Consider the following 18,120-nt stretch of genomic DNA (forward strand, 5'->3'; position numbering starts at 1 on the left):
TGTGTTTCAACTTCTATAACGAACGTACTAACTAACTATATTAGTGACATTACCGTGACAGAGACGCTTTATACTAAAAAAATACAAAGGCCAACATTAGCTTACCCTAATCCCTCAATTTTACATGAAGACACAAGAAAAAAACAAAAAATAAAAATAAACAGAAAAAGTATATGAATACAGTAAAGAATTATTTGAGCCTTCAAGTGATAGGATTTAATGGGAAAACTGGGCCTTTTGGCCAAACGGACAGCACAGGCAAGCTATCGATCGAATATAGAAAGAGATGTGTTAAAAAAATCCCTTTCGCCTTTGCGGCGTAGCGACAAATAGTTATTTAAAAACGTTATGTCCATCCGTCCGGACTCAAGAGAGGATCGTCCTGGCTCTCGCCCGCAGTACTCGTGTCTCGTGCTCCGTATGCTGCGATATCGCCGTACGTAGTAGCCGTCGGCGGTCCGCGTGTAGTACGAATGTACCTCGTCCGAGTAGTGCTGGATTGCGGTACCGTTGATACAGTGTTCTGTGGATACAGTGTCTGTGAACAGGCTGTACAGGACTACAGGCTGTACAGACTACAGGCTGATTAGCCCCAATAGCGAACGATAATAATCAGTCTGTTATTTCCTAAGGACTAGTAGGCGGATTATCGCATTGCTGGGAGCTGTCCTGTCCCTGACCTTCCCGCTGGAATTTAATTCGGCGTTAGGGTCACGGAGAGCCAGTTACCCTGAGTGTGCGTGTCGTGTTTGGCGAAGTGTTGTACACTCAGGGATTGTGACCACCAGACCGCGAGGTGTGAGTACGTGTTTTTGTATTCTATCGGAGCGATACAGCTTATTATAACAGTGACACTTAGTGCAGTTTTATTATGGCCGTTCGTGAACCGCGGCCCGTGAGCCGCGACCCGCGCGGCCGCTCCCGCGACGCATCGAGATCGTCGTCCCGGAGCACGACTTCGTCAAAGTTAGCTCTTGCTCGGCCCCCAAACGCACTCATCGCCCCCCTCAAGTTGCTGGCTTTTTATACGAAGACACAAGAAAAACTAAAAATTAAAATTGAACAAAAAAGAAGGGAAGAAGTTATGTTCATAAATACAATTTGTGCCTTCATGTAAAAGGAAAGTCACCCATGACATAAAAATTCTGGAGCTCGGGAACAAATATTCCTATACCCTTTTTCCCAGGTCGGTTGTGTCCGCAGACTGCTAAAGGTAAAAGGCCCTGGCCGGGCCGGGCAGGCCCTTTAAAGCGACACTAGATTTTTTCGTATTACACGCTAAGTCGGAAAAATTAATTGGTAATCATTCAAAGCCACGGAAAACCACATGAAGAAAATTAAGTATCTCGTTGTCGAAAGACTTAACGGCTGGGTAGAGCACTTCAGGAAATTGAAGGAGATCCTGGGACACGTGCCCAATGCAAAACCCTACGGAGCGGATGTCCGCTTTTCCCCCCGCAGTGAGGGAGAATACCGCGCCGTAGAGTGTTATCTGAACCAGCTGGATAACATCAGCTGGTTCTCCTACTCCCTACCGGAGGAGAGAGCTCTTAAGGTAGGCATCACCGGACTGCCCACGAATACGACCCCGGAGGACGTGATAGCCGGGTTAGCGGACCTCGGTTACACAGCAGAGCATGTCACAAAGGTGTCTGCGAGGGCAGACAGACCTGGGTGCATTTTCTTTGCTCTCCTCACCAGGACTCCGGACCTCTCTCCCGGCATTTACGGTAACGGTGTTACTATACATGCCGGGAATCAAGATCACCGCCTGGCGGGGTAGAGGCAAACCCCGCTCAGTGCCACAGATGTCAGCAGTTTCGTCACTCCAGCAAAAACTGCCACCGCCCTTTGACATGCGTGCGTTGTGCTGGAGAGCACCTTGCACGAGACTGCCCCGTCCCCCGCACCGAGAAGCCGCATTGCGCCAATTGTGGAGGGCAGCACGTGCCCCGTATACATCTCCGAGGCGCGCAATAAGCAGGCTGGCACGGTCTACCGACACGGTGCCATAGACACCGTGCCTTCTATTCCGGAGCAGGAAGTGCCCCCGCCCCCGCCCACCGCCACCTCTCTCATGGCGGAGGCCAATGCACCCTCCGCCGCACCGGCCGAAGACGGCCCATGATCAGCGGCCTAAGAAGAAGAGGGTGAGGCGCACCACTTCCTCGGCTGCCCCGACTGACTCCGAGTTGAAGCTGTCGGCGCCCCCTGCTGGACGACATTGTTCCCATGAATCGTACCCCCGGCGCCCCCACACCTGCTCAGGGGCGTAGTCAGATTCATCAGGGGCGCCGACTACCACGAGATGACAACCTGCCAGCTCATCCAGCAGCTGCTCTCCCTGGCCATGGACGCCTTCTCTAGGATCCAAGCCGGGGAGGATACCTTCTCCACTCTCCTGCAGACCTTCCCTGCAGGAGCCGCCATTATTTCCACGATGATTTCCCGATGGACCAGCCCGCCACCAAGACATTAAGGGTGGTCCATTGGAACGCCCGAGGGATCCATGGGAAGAGGCAACTCCTTCAACACCTCCTCAGGTCGTATGAAGTAGACGTTGCCTTCCTCGGTGAGACTCATGTCCCCCACGACCGCCTGTCTATACCCGGTTACCACGTGTATAGACAGGACTACCTGGATGGAGCTGCTGCCAGCCGAGGCCTGGCGGTCCTCGTCAACCGCAGCCTCCTCCAAAAGCTTCTCCCCAACCCCGATGTGGCATCCTTTAATGCGCTCGGTATTGAGCTAATGCTCCTCTACAGATCACCGAGGCGATCTCTGCGGCTTTAGACGCGGCAAAAAAACCGACCTCGCCGCAGATTTAAACGCCCCTCCCTGCCTCGCTACGTAGTCGAGTTTCTGGGCAAAAATTGGAAGGCCCGCCGGCATTGGCAATTCACGCAGGGCTCAACCGCCAAAAACCGTCTTAATCGGCTGAATGAGCAGGTCAGCCAAGCGCTCCATGACCTGAAGGCGGCATACTGGACCCAGCGCGTCCAGGAGTCAGATAAGGATTGGCCTCCACATTCCTACTCCAGCGACGTCCCAGCCGATCCAGAGATAAAAGCAGAACTCTACGCGGACGACTCCGCCTTTCACCTCATCCATGCCATTCTCGCACGCCGCCATCCAGCTCCAGAGGTCGCTGGATCTTCTCCCTGAGTGGTTGAGCAAATTGAGACTTTCCGTTAATGCTGGCAAGCCTCAGGCGCTCGTCGTATCCACAAGGTGGGTCACACCAGCTCTCCTGAAGATTGGCGACAGCGAGGTCTCCTGTCACAACACAACACCGCCAAGTATCTCGAGGTCACGATCGACCGCCACCTCAACATGAACGAGTAGTGCAGGCTGGCTTCCGCCGGTGCCAGAGCAACCGCGGCCTATCCCCCCACCTTGTTTGCCTCCCCCCAGGTGCCCCTGAACATGCGTCCGGTCCCGCCCGTACGCGGCCAGTATATTTTAAGTTAATGTACGCTATATTAGTGACATTACCGTGACAGAGACGCTTTAAACTTAAAGAATACAAAGGCCAACATTAGCTTACGCTAATCCCTCAATTTTACTTAAAGACACAAGAAAAAAACAAAAAATAAAAATAAACAGAAAAAGTATATGAATACAGTAAAGAATTATTTGTGCCTTCAAGTGATAGGATTTAATGGGAAAACTGGGCCTTTTGGCCAAACGGACAGCACAGGCAAGCTATCGATCGAATATAGAAAGAGATGTGTTAAAAAAATCCCTTTCGCCTTTGCGGCGTAGCGACAAATAGTTATGTACCTCGTCCGAGTAGTGCTGGATTGCGGTACCGTTGATACAGTGTTCTGTGGATACAGTGTCTGTGAACAGGCTGTACAGACTACAGGCTGATTAGTCAATAGATCAGTCTGTTATTTCCTAGGTGGATTATCGTAGGTGGATTATCGCATTGCTGGGAGCTGTCCTGTCCCTGACCTTCCCGCTGGAATTTAATTCGGCGTTAGGGTCACGGAGAGCCAGTTACCCTGAGTGTGCGTGTTGTGTTTGGCGAAGTGTTGTACACTCAGTGATTGTGACCACCAGACCAGTACCGTGAGGCGTGAGTACGTATTTTTGTATTCTATTGGAGCGATACAGCTTCTTATAATAGTGACACTTAGTGCAGTTTTATTATGGCCGTTCGCGAACCGCGGCCCGCGAGCCGCGACCTGACCGGCCGCTCCCGCGACGCATCGAGATCGTCGTCCCGGAGCACGACCTCGTCGAAGTCAGCTCTCGCTCGGCCCCCGAACGCACTCATCGCCCATCGTCAGATGAAAGATAAAAAAAAGACATAGAAAATTTAAAAAAAGGAAGGTCCAGTAAACTACACCTGACGGCAGCTCGAGTTGCTGGCTTTTCATACGAAGACACAAGAAAAACTAAAAATTAAAATTGAACAAAAAAGAAAAGAAGTTATTTTCATAAATACAATTTGTGCCTTCATGTGAAAAGGAAAGTCACCCATGACATAAAAATTCTGGAGCTCGGGAACAAATTTTCCTATACCCTTTTTCCCAGGTCGGTTGTGTCCGCAGACTGCTAAAGGTAAAAGGCCCTGGCCGGGCCGGGCAGGCCCTTTAAAGCGACACTAGATCTTTTCATATTACACGCTAAGTCGGGAAAAACTAATTGGTAATCATTCAAAGCCACGGAAAACCACATGAAGAAAATTAACAAAAATAATTATATGAACAAGAATATATCAGGTTTTAATCTATTTCATGTCGAGGCCTTGTTGTCCTCGTCAGACGTAGCCTGCTTCACCAGCGTCTCCCGGATCCAGAGATTTCTTCTTTCTACGCGCTCGGCGTCGAGCTTATGCTTGGCTCCACTGCCACGCACCTATACACATGCTACAAGCCCCCGCAGACGCGGTTGGACACCTCCGAGATCAATCGGCTCCTATCGGAAGAGCCGACTGTGATCGCGGGGGACCTCAACTGTAAGCATCCGGGCTGGGGCTCGCGTACCACTAATCAAGATGGCACCTGACTCTTCACCGACGCTGAGCGCGCATGGTACAGCGTAGTGGGTACTTATGGGCCTACCCACTACCCCGAGTGCCCTACCCACTCCCCGGACTGTACTGGACATCGCTATCACCCATCGCCTCCCGGGGAACTTCAAGCAAGAGGTCCTCGAGGAGGCCCTCGGCTCCGATCAACTCCCAGTGCTGGCGATCATCAGCGCCGCGCCCGTGGCAATTCCACCGCCGCCGCCGCGCCCCGCTCGTGACTGGGAGGTATTCTCCCAGTACCTCCACAACTCCACCCCCAACTTTCCGGTGGTCTCTGCGGAAGACGTGGAGAACCTGACGCAGCAGATCACCGCCTTTGCGCATTTTTGCAGCGCATTACCGCCGCCATGGAAGCGGCCTCACAGCCTGCCACCGGCCACAGACGGAAGCGGTACGCTTTGCCGCACCACATTGCCGCTCTCATTCAGGAGAAGAAGCGACTGCGTAGGCGCTGGCAAGCGACCCATTGCCCTCAGTTGAAGACTGAGGGCAATGGGTCCGAGTGAAGAGATAGCTGCAGGAGCATAATGCGGCCGATTGGTCCCAGCGCATTATGGACGCCAGCGAGGACTGGCACTCGCTGCACCACCTGTGCCGCACCATGACCCACACCACCGCCCCGGCGAGACCGATGTTGCACCCCGATGGGAACCTGAGGTACCGAGCCGAAGACCGAGCCGAGATTCATGCGGCCCACCTGGAGAGGCAGTTCTCCCCTCTGCCCACCACGGCGGTAGAGCACGCAGCCGAGATCTCTGAGGAGGTGAGATCCTTTCTTAATCCCCTCCTTTTCCTAACGATACTCCTAACTTCTCTTTCTCACCCAGAGAGGTTAGGAAAGTCCTGCCCCTCAAACCCCGCAAAGCTCCTGGTGCCGACGGAATCCCTAATTCCGCTCTCCGGCACCTTCCCTTCCGCACGGTGGTCGCCCTCACTCGCTTATATAACGGGATTTTGAGGACCGGTCACTCCCCTTCTTCCTGGAAAATGCCAAGAAAAACCTGCGCCTTCCAGAGGGATACCCCCCCATCACGCTCCTTTCCACGGTCTCAAAGGTTTTCGAGATCCTCCTCCTAAAACACCTGAATCCTTACCTCCCTCCTCGGAGGGAACAATTTGGCTTCCGCTCCCAGCTGAGTACCACTCTTCAGCTGGTCCGAGTGATCCACCACCTCACCACCGCCGTCAACAGGAGAGAATCCAGCGTGGCCGTTTTTCTCGACATGCAGAAGGCATTCGACTCTGTCTGGCATGACTGCCTCATTTTCAAGCTCAAGAAGACCAGTCTACCAGGGTTCCTCGTCCGGGTTGTGGCCTCCTATCTGTCCGGGAGGACATTTAAGGTCAGAGTGGACGGAACCCTCTCCGTGGAACACCCCCTCACTGCTGGAGTACCCCAAGGTGGAGACCTATCCCCTGGGCTCTACAATTTCTACTCCAGCGATGTCCCAGTAGACCCGGGGACCATCATCGCCCTGTACGCGGACGACACCGCATACCTCACGACATCCATGTCGCTCTCGCACGCCGCCGTCAAACTCCAGATGACACTGGACCTGACTGGCTGAGCAAATGGAGACTCGCAGTTAACGCTGCCAAGTCCCAGGCGCTCGCCGTGTCCATGAGGAGAGTCACTCTGACGCCCCTCAAGATCGACGACTGTGAGATACCCTGGCGCTACACCGCTAAGTATCTCGGGATCACCATTGATCGGCGTCTCACCATGGGCGAGCATTGCAGACAGGCCGTCGCCAGCGCTAGGGCAACTGCCACCCAGCTCCGCCCCCTAGGTGCCACTGAACATGGGACTGGCGCTCTACAAGACTAACGTCCGGTCCCGCATCACGTACGCGGCCCCAGCGTGGTACCAGCTGCTGCCTGTGACGCGACGCAAGTTGCTCCAGCGGCAGCAAAACCGCGTGCTGCGAAGCGTCGTTGGTGCGCCGCGCTATGTGCGCAATACCACCATCGCCAGAGACCTACGTGTGGAGAGCGTCGAGGAGCATGTGGCCAGGCTTTCCACCAACCTATTTTCCCGACCTGATGCCTCGAGTCTGGTCGAGCTGGAGGACCTGGCTCCATGGCACGCTCGGCCCCCCGACCAGCGCCTGCTGCCCCGAGATACCACCTTCGACGAAGGTGGCACCTTGCGCCGCCTGCAGCCACGCCGCCCAAGTAGAGGAGGAGCAGTGAGGACGAGCGCCACAGCACCCCGCACCACTCCAACATCTTCATGATGGGTTTTAATAACCCATCGCTCACTGCCTCCGCGCCGGGCCTTATACCCCAACGCGGCCCCCTTTTTTCATCGTGACACCAGGGGCCTGGTGAGTGGCAGCCCTATTGCCATTACCACCGACCCCTCGGTGTCCTTTCCCCCCCGGCATCCAAAGTCAGGGCTCCGGGAAGTCTCTCTCCCCACTTTTTATTTTTCCCAGCTCGGTCTGGCCCACAGCATGGCCATATTACCTCTTGGCCATCTTGGCTCTTGGCCATATTACCTCTTGACCATCCCAAGCCCCCGGGTTTGCCCCGTGTTAACGCGGGGCTTTATCCCTCAAAAATAGTTTAATTTTTCACGCACCTTGGTACCCGTACCAGGTACGTTCTTAAAACTGGATTTTCACATGTAGAGGGACTTAGCCCCTGGACATGTTTCCCCACCCAGGCCCACACTCAGGGCCAGGTGTGAGACGACATAGCGGTGCAACACACATTCACTACCACAACCGAGCAGATGCCTAACCAAGCCCTGCCCCGCCGCCGTACCAAGCAGTACCAAGATTCTCCTGGCATTTTACTTCTTCTTCTCCAACCTGTACCTACTTCTCCAGGAAGAGCCCTCATCCCTCAAGCTACAGTCCACTACTCTCCACCAGCGGCGACCACGACCCCGTGAGATTGTCTTGTCGCCAACACCGTCTATCCGACGAAATGTTCGAGAAGCGGGTAGTGTTAAAAGCCTATGTAGGTATGGCTATAAAGAAAAAAAACCTTTAATTCGTGCATATTGCCCAGCCTGACTTATGGATGTGAAACTTGGGCTCTTAGTGCTGTTCAAAGATCTAAGCTAGCTAGGTGCCAAAGAGCTATGGAAAGCAGTATGACATGACATAGAAGGCAGGATAGAGTGAGAAATATTGACCTTCGCACCAAAAGAGGAGTCACGGATGTCCTAACTCGCATTGATCAGCAGAAATGGCGCTGGACTTGCCACATTATACGTGACACAAAAGGAAAATGGAGCAGAGAGGTGACGGAGTGGTACCCAAGGGGCAAGGGATGGTAAAAGAAACCGAGGAAGACAAAACCAAAGATGGGAGGATGAGCTAAAACTTACTGCGGGTCCAAACTGAAGACGGGGGTTGCAAAAGACAGAAAACAGTGGAAGTCGTTGAAGGAGGCCTATGCTGAGAAAATGTAAACACTTAAACCACAAAATTTTGTAAATACACAGAATAGAGGGCTTTTTTATCTATTTATTTATTTACTAAATTATTTAAAGAATTATGAAGTTTTAGTATGCTGTATGTCTCCTATTGTTTCTGATCTAACCTCACGGCGCCCATTTGAATGTATGTAGTGCATAGTGCCTTACCTTGTTTGTCTTTTTATAAACTCGTTGGCCGTGTTTTGCCCCTTGTACGTTTAATACAGATGTTTTTATATTTTATTTATAGACGAGCCCTCGCAGCAGGTGGAATAATGTGTCCGAGTCCGGTTAAGTAAACAGGGTCATGACCGTGAAGAGGCTAGAAAATAACCAGTCGCCCTAGAGTGGCGTGTGGAGAAGCAGTGGAGAACAGTGGAGAAGCAAGCAGAAGACATGCCATGTGGATAATTAGCTTTGGTAAAAATTGCCGTAGACAAAGTAAGCGACCATTTAAAAAAACCTATGATAGATAATATACAGTCCTCAACAGTTATTATCTATTAATATTATGTTGTTTATACTCAAATTTATCATCAGACATATTAGTTGATAATCAGATGACGGACCTACGTAATCTGTACAGGCCATGAATGTCTAATGTTGGCTCGACATAACCAGAACAAATAACGTAGGTCCGCCATCTGCTTACGAATAAACTTTGTTAGCATCTATTTTTACAATACATTCTTAGTATAGTAAGTACTATGTAGGTAGTAACATGTCACAATGCAAGCTTAATTTAGCTACACTATTTTTTTTCAATATTTTACCGGTGATCGAGCAGTCGGCGCTGTATGTGGTGGTCGGCGCGGTCGGCGCGGTCGGCGTGCGCGCGCGCGAGGTGGCGGGCGACGTTGCGGCGGCGCGCGAACGTGCCCCCGCAGAGCGCGCACGCGTACGAGTAGCGCGGCGCGCGGTGCCGGCTCAGGTGGATGCGCATCAGCGTCACCGACTTGAACCGCGCCGGGCACTGCTCGCACTGGAACAACGTAACACATTGACATATATGCCAACCATTTCTTGAATAACTTTTAACGAATACTAAAGATAAAGCTGTAATTTACGTTAAGGCCTCTAGCATGCCAAACCTATGCCACCCTTGACCCCGCTGGCGCAATCGAGTTAAAGTTTCTGGTCGCCTTCCCCTTCACCATATAATATTATACTTTTAAGTTTATGACACAAGATGAAGATGAATCTTTAGAAGGGGAATTAGTAAAAATAGAAGTTGATTTAGCACCTGAACGGTTTTCTCGGGAAGATGTATGGCGACATGCTGGAGGTAGCTGCTCCTGCGGTGGAAGCCGGCCTTGCACTCCGCACACACGAACGGCTTCTCTCCTGTGTGCAGCCGCTCGTGAATCTAAAATATTGGCGTTTTTATGAACGACATCGAAAATAAAAATGTTGTTCGTCTTATCAAAATGTAGCTACTCACAAAAAATTTGCTTGTTAGTAATCACAAAAGTTCTAGGGCTCCCGTACTATTTACTTTTGTAAAATTAAAAATTATATTTTTGTGAAATTAATGCAGAATTAGAGTTTTGAGAAAATGTTGATCATAGGAATTATATACTCTCCAATATTAGAAAGAAAAAGAAAACATTATAAGCTAAAGCAATGTTCTAGTTCAAGATATTATAATACTCTATTAAAATAAGGCATATAATTAACTGATCACCAGAAATAGTAACATTTCACAGACAAAAATAGTAAACGATCACCGAAATACAGACCACCATTTTAAAGTAAAATGATAACCAAAGATTTAACATTTCGCTATCCTATTTATGCAAAATAACTCCAAATAAATCATTGATAAACCAAAAGTAGTAAACGATCACCAAAATTAGTAAATGATCACCAACATCATACATATCATGTAAAATTATAACCAAAGTATTTTCATTTTGCTATCCTATTAAAGAAAAATATACGTGGGAGAGCCATGCTTCGGCACGAATGGGCCGGCTCGACCGGAGAAATACCACGTTCTCACAGAAACCGGCGTGAAACAGCGCTTACGCTGTGTTTCGCCGAGTGAGTAAGTTTACCGGAGGCCCAATCCCCAACCCTATTCCCTTCCCTACCCTCCCCTATTCCCTTCCCTACCCTCCCCTATTCCCTTCCCTACCCTCCCCTATTCCCTTCCCTTCCCTTCCCATCTCTACCCTCCCCTATTACCCTATTCCCTCTTAAAAGGCCGGCAACGCACCTGCAGCTCTTCTGATGCTGCGAGTGTCCATGGGCGACGGAAGTTGCTTTCCATCAGGTGACCCGTTTGCTCGCTTGCCCCCTTATTTCATAAAAAAAAAAAAAAAAAATAACTTGAAAATGAAATGTTATTTGGCTATCGTAAATAAATAATAATAATAATATAATACGAGGGCTGCTATTTATGTATCCGGAATTAAAAAAAGAAACAAACATATATAATTTAATATGGTTTTATTGCTTTTCAAAATATTCGCCGCGATGATCGACACACTTTTGCATACGCTGGAACCAATTTTCATAGCACTTTTTCCATTCTGATTGAGGTATCTTCAAAACGTGCATTTTGAACGCATCAACAGCCTTTTCGCGGCTCGAAAAACGTTGACCACGTAATTTGTTCTTCGCGTATGGAAATAAAAAGAAATCGTTAGGTGCCAAATCAGGGCTGTACGGCGGATGACCAGTCAATTCGATCTTTTGACCCTCCAAAAACTGAGTTGTTTCAGCTGAGGTGTGACAGCTAGCATTGTCGTGATGTAATATGATTCTGCGTTGTCGGTTGTCCTTTCTTATTTCTTCAAAGACTTCTGGTAAACAAATGGTCGTATACCATTCAGAATTAACCGTTTTACGATTCTCTAATGGCACTGTAGCCACATGTCCATTAATTCCAAAAAAACAGGCGACCATTTGCTTCAAAGTACTTTTTGCACGAGTAACTTTTGTTGGTTTCGGCTGATCTTGGAACACCCACACCGTTGACTGTTGTTTAGTTTCGGGGTCATATGCATAGATCCAAGATTCATCACCTGTGTAGATATTATAAACGGCTTTTGACGTACCACGGTTGTATTTTTTAATCATTTTTTTGCACCAATCGACACGAGCCCGTTTTTGATCGATTGTCAAGTTGTGCGGAATCCAACGCGAACATATTTTTTTTACAGCCAAATGTTCGTGTAATATCTTATGTGTGCTCGTCATACTTATGCCTAAGGACGCCTCTATCTTGCGATATGTAACATGACGATCACGCATTATTAGTTCCCGCACAGCATCTATATTTTGTGGGACAACAGCTGTTTTTGGGCGACCTTCTTTATTTTCATCCGTGAGCATAGACCGCCCACGATTAAACTCACTGTACCAGTGATAAACAGTGGTTTTTGATGGTGCTTCATCTCCAAAAGTTGCGGTGAGTTGAATAAAGCACTGTTGTTGATTTAGCCCACGCTGAAAATCGTAGTAAATCATTGCACGAAAATGTTCACGCGTTAAATCCATGGCAAATGAAGACACGCAATTTTCAAAATGACGCCACAATGGAAAAATAATTGACAGTCACATGAAACAAAATGTATTCTTCAACCAAAGAGTTCTATTTTCAAATGTTGTAATTACTTTTTAAATATTGTTCTTGTAAGTGGCCAGTTCCGGATACATAAATAGCAGCCCTCGTAATGATAACGTGACTCAGTATAAGTAGGTAGGGTAAGTGTCCGTCTGTTAACTCTTCAGTTCCAAACTGCTGAATATAACATAATATGGAGTCATTATACTTTTTTGTTAATATGCTTAAGTTTTTTTTTTTTTTAATGAAATAAGGGGGCAAACGAGCAAACGGGTCACCTGATGGAAAGCAACTTCCGTCGCCCATGGACGCTCGCAGCATCAGAAGAGCTGCGGGTGCGTTGCCGGCCTTTTAAGAGGGAATAGGGTAATAGGGGAGGGTAGGGATGGGAAGGGGAGGGAATAGGGGAGGGTAGGGAAGGAAATAGGGTAGGGGATTGGGCCTCCGGTAAACTCACTCACTCGGCGAAACACAGCGCAAGCGGTGTTTCACGCCGGTTTTCTATGAGAACGTGGTATTTCTCCGGTCGAGCCGGCCCATTCGTGCCGAAGCACGGCTCTCCCACGTTACAAGTAATACATTTTTTGTCAAATATCGCATTGATTTACTCGCTTTGGTGATCATATACTATATTTGGTGATCATTTACTATATTTGGTAATCATTTACTACATTTGGTTATCATTTACTATATTCGGTGATCATATACTATACTTGGTGATCATTTACTATATTTGGTGATCATTTACTATATTTGGCATCCGATTATAATTTAAAGTGTAGCCGTGACTAAAATAGCTGGTAGTATTACAATTTTAGACTTTCTTTTTTGGTGGTAAATATCTTTTTTTGGTAAACAAGTTTAGGGTATCAGTGCATTTTTTGGTGGTCATTATATATTTTGTTCCCTTAAAATAATTGCTATGATATGGTCTACGGATTTTATTTTTAAAGTAAAATACATTATTTTGTGGCAAAATGTAAAAACAAGCACCTCACCTTTACTTGTTCAGCATTAGACGCCCGGTATTCACAGTACGAACATTTGTCTGTTTTCTCGTAGCCATGTTTAGCTCGGCAATGCATCAACAATAATCTCCTTGTGATGAATTTCTTACCGCAGTGCTGAAGGGAAAAAAAAAATATATTATAATATTGTATGAATTAATATTTAGCCAAATACTTGGCTTTCAATGAAAACTTACGTAGCAATATGATGTCACATTACATTGGGCTGTAACTACATTTTTTATGTACTATCTTTGACACTACTATGTAAAATATATACTGAGTAACTTGCCTCACAGACTATATCAAACCCAGTATGAATTTTATAATGATTTCGTAAGGACAGCTTTGAGGTCAAAGTTTTGTGACAATATTTACATTCTATTTCCTCTTCAATTTTATCTTTCTTATCATCACCTGTCTTAAGGTCTTCTTTGCTCGAGTCTTTTGCTTTTCGTCTCGGTCTTCTCTTAATTTTTTTGTCATCTGGTAGCATGTCTTCCCCTTCATATTTTATGTCTATTGTAATTTTATCTTCTTGTTTATCACTGGCTGGCTCTGTTGTAGCAACTACCTTTTCATCTAAGCTTACTCTGTCGACCCCCTCTTCTATGTTGTATTTTTTATCTTCTATTTCAGTCTGAGCATTCAAAATATTATGTGCATGACCATATTGGAAAGTATCAAGAGTGATGTTATCATCATACTCATTAAACTCATCATCTATTAGATGACTTATGTCAATCGAGCACGGGTCGGAACCTCCCATGGTATCAATTTCCATTATGTTAACTTTGTTCTCAAAACTTTTCTGAACTTCAAAACATTTTCTTCTAAATTTTATTGACTTGTTTATAAATGTTACGCAGCTACTGCACATTTGTTTAGGAAATGAGTCATTTACCCTCACCTAAAACAACATTTTCAGTTAGGTTTTTAGATCAATAGCAGTGCTATTTTCAAATTAAGTAAAAATATTAACATTACGTGAAATTGTAGAAGCACGTTAAAAGTAACAATATATTAAGTATAAAAATAATAATCAAATACTTTGATGTATCTATACTGCTACTGAGTAATAGAATCCCGTTTTTACCCTTTGGGTATGGAACCCTAAAAAGGGCATAAAGGAGTTATTATCCAAGAAGAATGTATGGTTATATACTGCATTATAAACTGACGGGACGATGTCGTAATTTGTGGGTATCCTTGTGTTATAAAATATAAGTACCTGGATGACCGAGCTTTGCTCGGTATAGCAAACACTCATTGACTTCGTGTTACTTAATAACGCCATCTACTGGTTGTTAAAACAATTAGTTGCCAACAAAATAGTATTATTATTTGCCAATAGATGTCAGGAAGAGTCCCATTTTTCAGTTTATCGTTTATCGATAAAACACGAATAAAAAGACATTTTCTGAAAATGATTCCTAGCTAGATCGATTTATCGGCCCCGAAACCCCCTATATACTAAATTTCATGAAAATCGTTGGAGCCGATTCCAATATATATATATATATATATATATATATATATATATATATATATATATATATATATATATATATATATATATATATATATATATATATATATATATATATATATATATATATATATATATATATATATATACATATATATATATTATATTTTTTTATTTACTACAAAGGTTTGAGAGTGTATAATAGATAATGATTATAGTCCGGTTAACAAATGACTCAAAAGAGCCGGGAACCTAAGCGATTTCTGCTGGAACTTATTCAGGATGATCAGGGACTCAACATACTAAAAGTCCTGACGTCTAGGAGGTGAGGAGGGAGGGGAGGGCGACAAAGGTCTAAATTTACGACAAAGGTCTAAATTAAAAATAAATAAATAAATTTGTTGCCAGTTCGTTAATTTTTGGTTTTTCGTCAATAATTAAAAAACTATGCGTTGTAGCAAAAAATATTTTATGACGACATTAGAGCTTATTAAATTCTCTATAAACTAGATTCTATACAGTTTTTCCAAATTCTCATCCGTTTTCGAACTACACGCTCAGGAAAAGTGAAAATTAAGAAAATATTTATTTTTAAATATTCCTTTCTATTTCTGTTTGAATAATAGGATTATCGCTTCTGTGCTTCGTTCAGTGAGTGAGAGAGCCTCACTCACCGAACCGTACATTCCTCATCCCCTCATCACCCCTTAAAGTCGCAACGCACCTGTAGCACCCCTGGTGCTGCAGACGTCGCATAGGCTTTATGGTTTGGTTTGGTAACCATTTTACATCAGGTAGACCATACTCTTGTTTGCCAGCTTCGTTATTTGTATAAAAAACATCATGAGTCATCAGGAATGAGCTGACCCCTCAAGAGTAAGGATGGAAAAATGAAGGTAATATATTGACACCAAGACCAATAGACGAATTACCAGCATCTGAGGATTGACTAAGAACAATATTTTGTCGCTGCAAACAGAATTAGAAAGGAATACCTACCGTACCGTACCGTATACTTGTTGGTAGCATATGATTAGGATACTTCTCGCGAAACCGAAGTCACCACATGTTTCCCTATAAATTTTGAGGAGTTCCCTCGATTACTTATGGATCCTTTATCAGATCACCACTTTTGTGAATATAATAGCAAATTGGGATGATACCCTATATACCAAAAGAAAATTTTTGAAAATCGGTTAACAAACGGCGGAGTAATCGTTAAAAATAAAAAAACGAACATAACACCTCCCCCATTTTGAAAGTCGGTTAAAATTGTAGCCTATGTGTTATTCTGATGTATAAGCTATATTATTGTAAAGTTTCATTAAAATCCGTTCGTAGTTTTTGCATGAAAGAGTAACAAACATCCATACATCCACACATCCATACATCTATACATCCAAACAAACTTTCGCCTTTATAATATTAGTAGGATGATTCATTTCTTCCTTGATCATAGATTTTTGACATTTGCCGAGAGATTGGATCCAATACGGTCATAGAAATAGGTGTGGCCAGTTATTTAATATAAAAAAGAGTTTATAATTTCTTGTTCGTTAATATGTTTCAAATAATGTAATGTAATTATTTTTCTATTTATATACTTGGATAATCTTTCTGAAATAACAAAAACAAGCCATATTAAAAATGACGATGTCTTTTGACAAATCGAATTAGCACTCTCCATTGGCTATTGAAACCACATATGACGTAAAATAGGATCAATGAAATATGATAATGTAATATGCACATATGATCAAATGATCATATATATATTGGATCCTATATATGATCATAGAAATGATCCAATATAAATGATAATGTAATACCCCCCTAAAAAGAAGTTATTTCAAGACATTTTATTTAGTCATTGATTGCGTACAACTGAAAACACAAACATAATTCTTTGTATGGGAAGCATGGGCATGGGGTCTCACAGACCGGGCTTGAAGTTCAAACCGAAATAACTTTGCAAACTTGCAGTCGATGTCGATTTTTTTTGCTTCCGAATACATTTTTATACTAAAACTGAAGCTACTAAGCGCCGCAAGGGTGAAGCTTAAGGAAAGTAGGGTAGATGTGATTCTTGCGGGGTACGAGCGGTCTGTGAGACCGTTCGTAGCGTTCATAGTTAAAGGTTAATAATTATTAGAAATCGCATGTTGTGTGGTTCCTTGTAATAAGCGAGCTAACGACTTACCGTGACTCCTGTTACTTCACAAATAGCGCTGGTGTACTTCTCTGCGTGTTTAAATTGTCTGAAGATAGGATGCAGGGTCTGAACACCGAGGCAAAATCGACAGCATTGCCACACATACTCCCCCATGGCTGTAAATACCGAGAATTTGAAAACTGATTGAGATTTCAGCATACCCTCAAAATTATTTACAAAGCTATCCTAACATTGCCCTATTAGAATACCTACTTTTATTTACTTAGCTATACCCGTGGCTATACCTAGTATTTATGCTGGCCGCTACAGTAAATTCTAGAAAATACTTCTATACTTCAAGCTAATAAACGTTAATTTGTTTATAATCACAATATTCCAAATGATGATTACTTTTAGAAAATTCAGAATCATTTACCAGTAAAGAATGCATCAAATAAACCATAAATAAACATACCAATTCACTGTTCAGTTGCACCAACTAACTTTAACTTTAACCTTAACCATAACCTGAAATATTGACAGATGTCGTATGAGAATAAGAGGTGTTTGGACGCCATATTTAACTTTAACTTTACCCACGCCTCTGGTGCAACCCAGTCTTAATCTACCTATCAGTGTTGCCAGAGTATACTCAGCCCAGGTTGCCATTTGTAGGTTCAAATGTTGCCATCTTGAACCAAATGTTGCCATTAGAAAAAAAACCTGTAAGAAACGTAATGCCGGCTCTTGATATTATAGGCGAACGCGTTGGCCCAATGTGTAGAACGGGCGTTCGCGCGTTGGCCGTAGGTATTTAGACGTTGGCCGACGCATCTGCGAGCTTGCCGCGCGGGTCGGAAATGTCGGCAAAAGATCAAAGGACATTTGTCGCAAGCTTCGCGCTCCATCCACACATAGGCCGCGCGATCAGTTTGCCCGGAGTTATAATTATGATAATTATTATAATATGTAATAATTTTTGTATGTAATAATTTAATAAATAATAAGTAGGTAATAAAATAATTACTTATATTATTTTAATATTATAAAATATTATGTAAAAGTGAGTTTATTTCTTTGTTTGTTACGTTTTCTCGCCTTTTATTTATTTATTTCCAGAATACTCTTTAAAAACTTTTTCTTGTCCACATTTACAAAGTAATTATAAGCTGTGAATAAATAAACAGCTGCAGCTGTTAGCGACTAAACATCCATTTTGAATCCGTCCGCACATTGGCGCGATCCAAAGCATACTGAACGACCTTCCTATGTGTGGATTACTCACAAACGCCGTTGCAAGCGCACTGCCAACGCGTCTGCAGACGCGTTGGCCAACGCGTTCGCCTATATCAAGAGCCGGCATTATACAGATATGTTACCATATGTTACTACCGCGCGCGTTGTGAAACTTCAAATACGGCCCAATTGGG

At 44.8% G+C, this 18,120-nt stretch overlaps 1 protein-coding gene and 1 long non-coding RNA gene across 4 annotated transcripts; both read right to left on the minus strand.

Annotated features, from left to right (window-relative positions):
• Positions 1–4,206, minus strand: LOC121725451. The gene is made up of 2 exons (XR_006035393.1): positions 3,784–4,206; positions 1–479 (listed from the first exon to the last, which is right to left on the minus strand). It is a non-coding gene; the product is annotated as an uncharacterized LOC121725451 (long non-coding RNA).
• A 4,641-nt stretch (positions 4,207–8,847) lies between these two features.
• LOC121725444 (zinc finger protein 510-like) lies at positions 8,848–17,196 on the minus strand. 3 transcript variants are annotated; one of them, XM_042112432.1, is made up of 6 exons: positions 17,166–17,196; positions 16,739–16,866; positions 13,342–13,959; positions 13,041–13,166; positions 9,715–9,837; positions 8,848–9,453 (listed from the first exon to the last, which is right to left on the minus strand). In XM_042112432.1, the coding sequence occupies exons 2-6, from the start codon at positions 16,862–16,864 to the stop codon at positions 9,241–9,243; spliced, it is 1,206 nt and encodes a 401-aa protein (XP_041968366.1). In that variant the 5' UTR covers positions 16,865–16,866; positions 17,166–17,196; the 3' UTR covers positions 8,848–9,240. The 3 variants fall into 3 exon arrangements, with proteins under 3 accessions (XP_041968366.1, XP_041968369.1, XP_041968367.1); XM_042112435.1 differs by lacking the exon at positions 17,166–17,196 and adding an exon at positions 16,996–17,112; XM_042112433.1 differs by lacking the exon at positions 17,166–17,196 and adding an exon at positions 16,964–17,112.
• Between the last annotated feature and the right edge of the window lie 924 nt (positions 17,197–18,120).

Source organism: Aricia agestis, chromosome 3 (assembly GCF_905147365.1).
Source record: "Aricia agestis chromosome 3, ilAriAges1.1, whole genome shotgun sequence".
In the NCBI taxonomy this organism is placed as follows: domain Eukaryota; kingdom Metazoa; phylum Arthropoda; class Insecta; order Lepidoptera; family Lycaenidae; genus Aricia; species Aricia agestis.

What these genes read in the sequence shown, in the direction of transcription:
- LOC121725444 (XM_042112432.1), bottom strand. Translation starts at nt 16,864, where the DNA reads ATGGGGGAGTATGTGTGGCAATGCTGTCGATTTTGCCTCGGTGTTCAG. An exon ending in GGTTTGATATAGTCTGTGAG is followed by an intron (nt 13,167 to 13,341) that starts GCAAGTTACTCA and finishes TTTTCCCTTCAG; the next exon opens with CACTGCGGTAAGAAATTCAT. An exon ending in TTCCCGAGAAAACCGTTCAG is followed by an intron (nt 9,454 to 9,714) that starts GTGCTAAATCAA and finishes ACGTTGTTCCAG; the next exon opens with TGCGAGCAGTGCCCGGCGCG.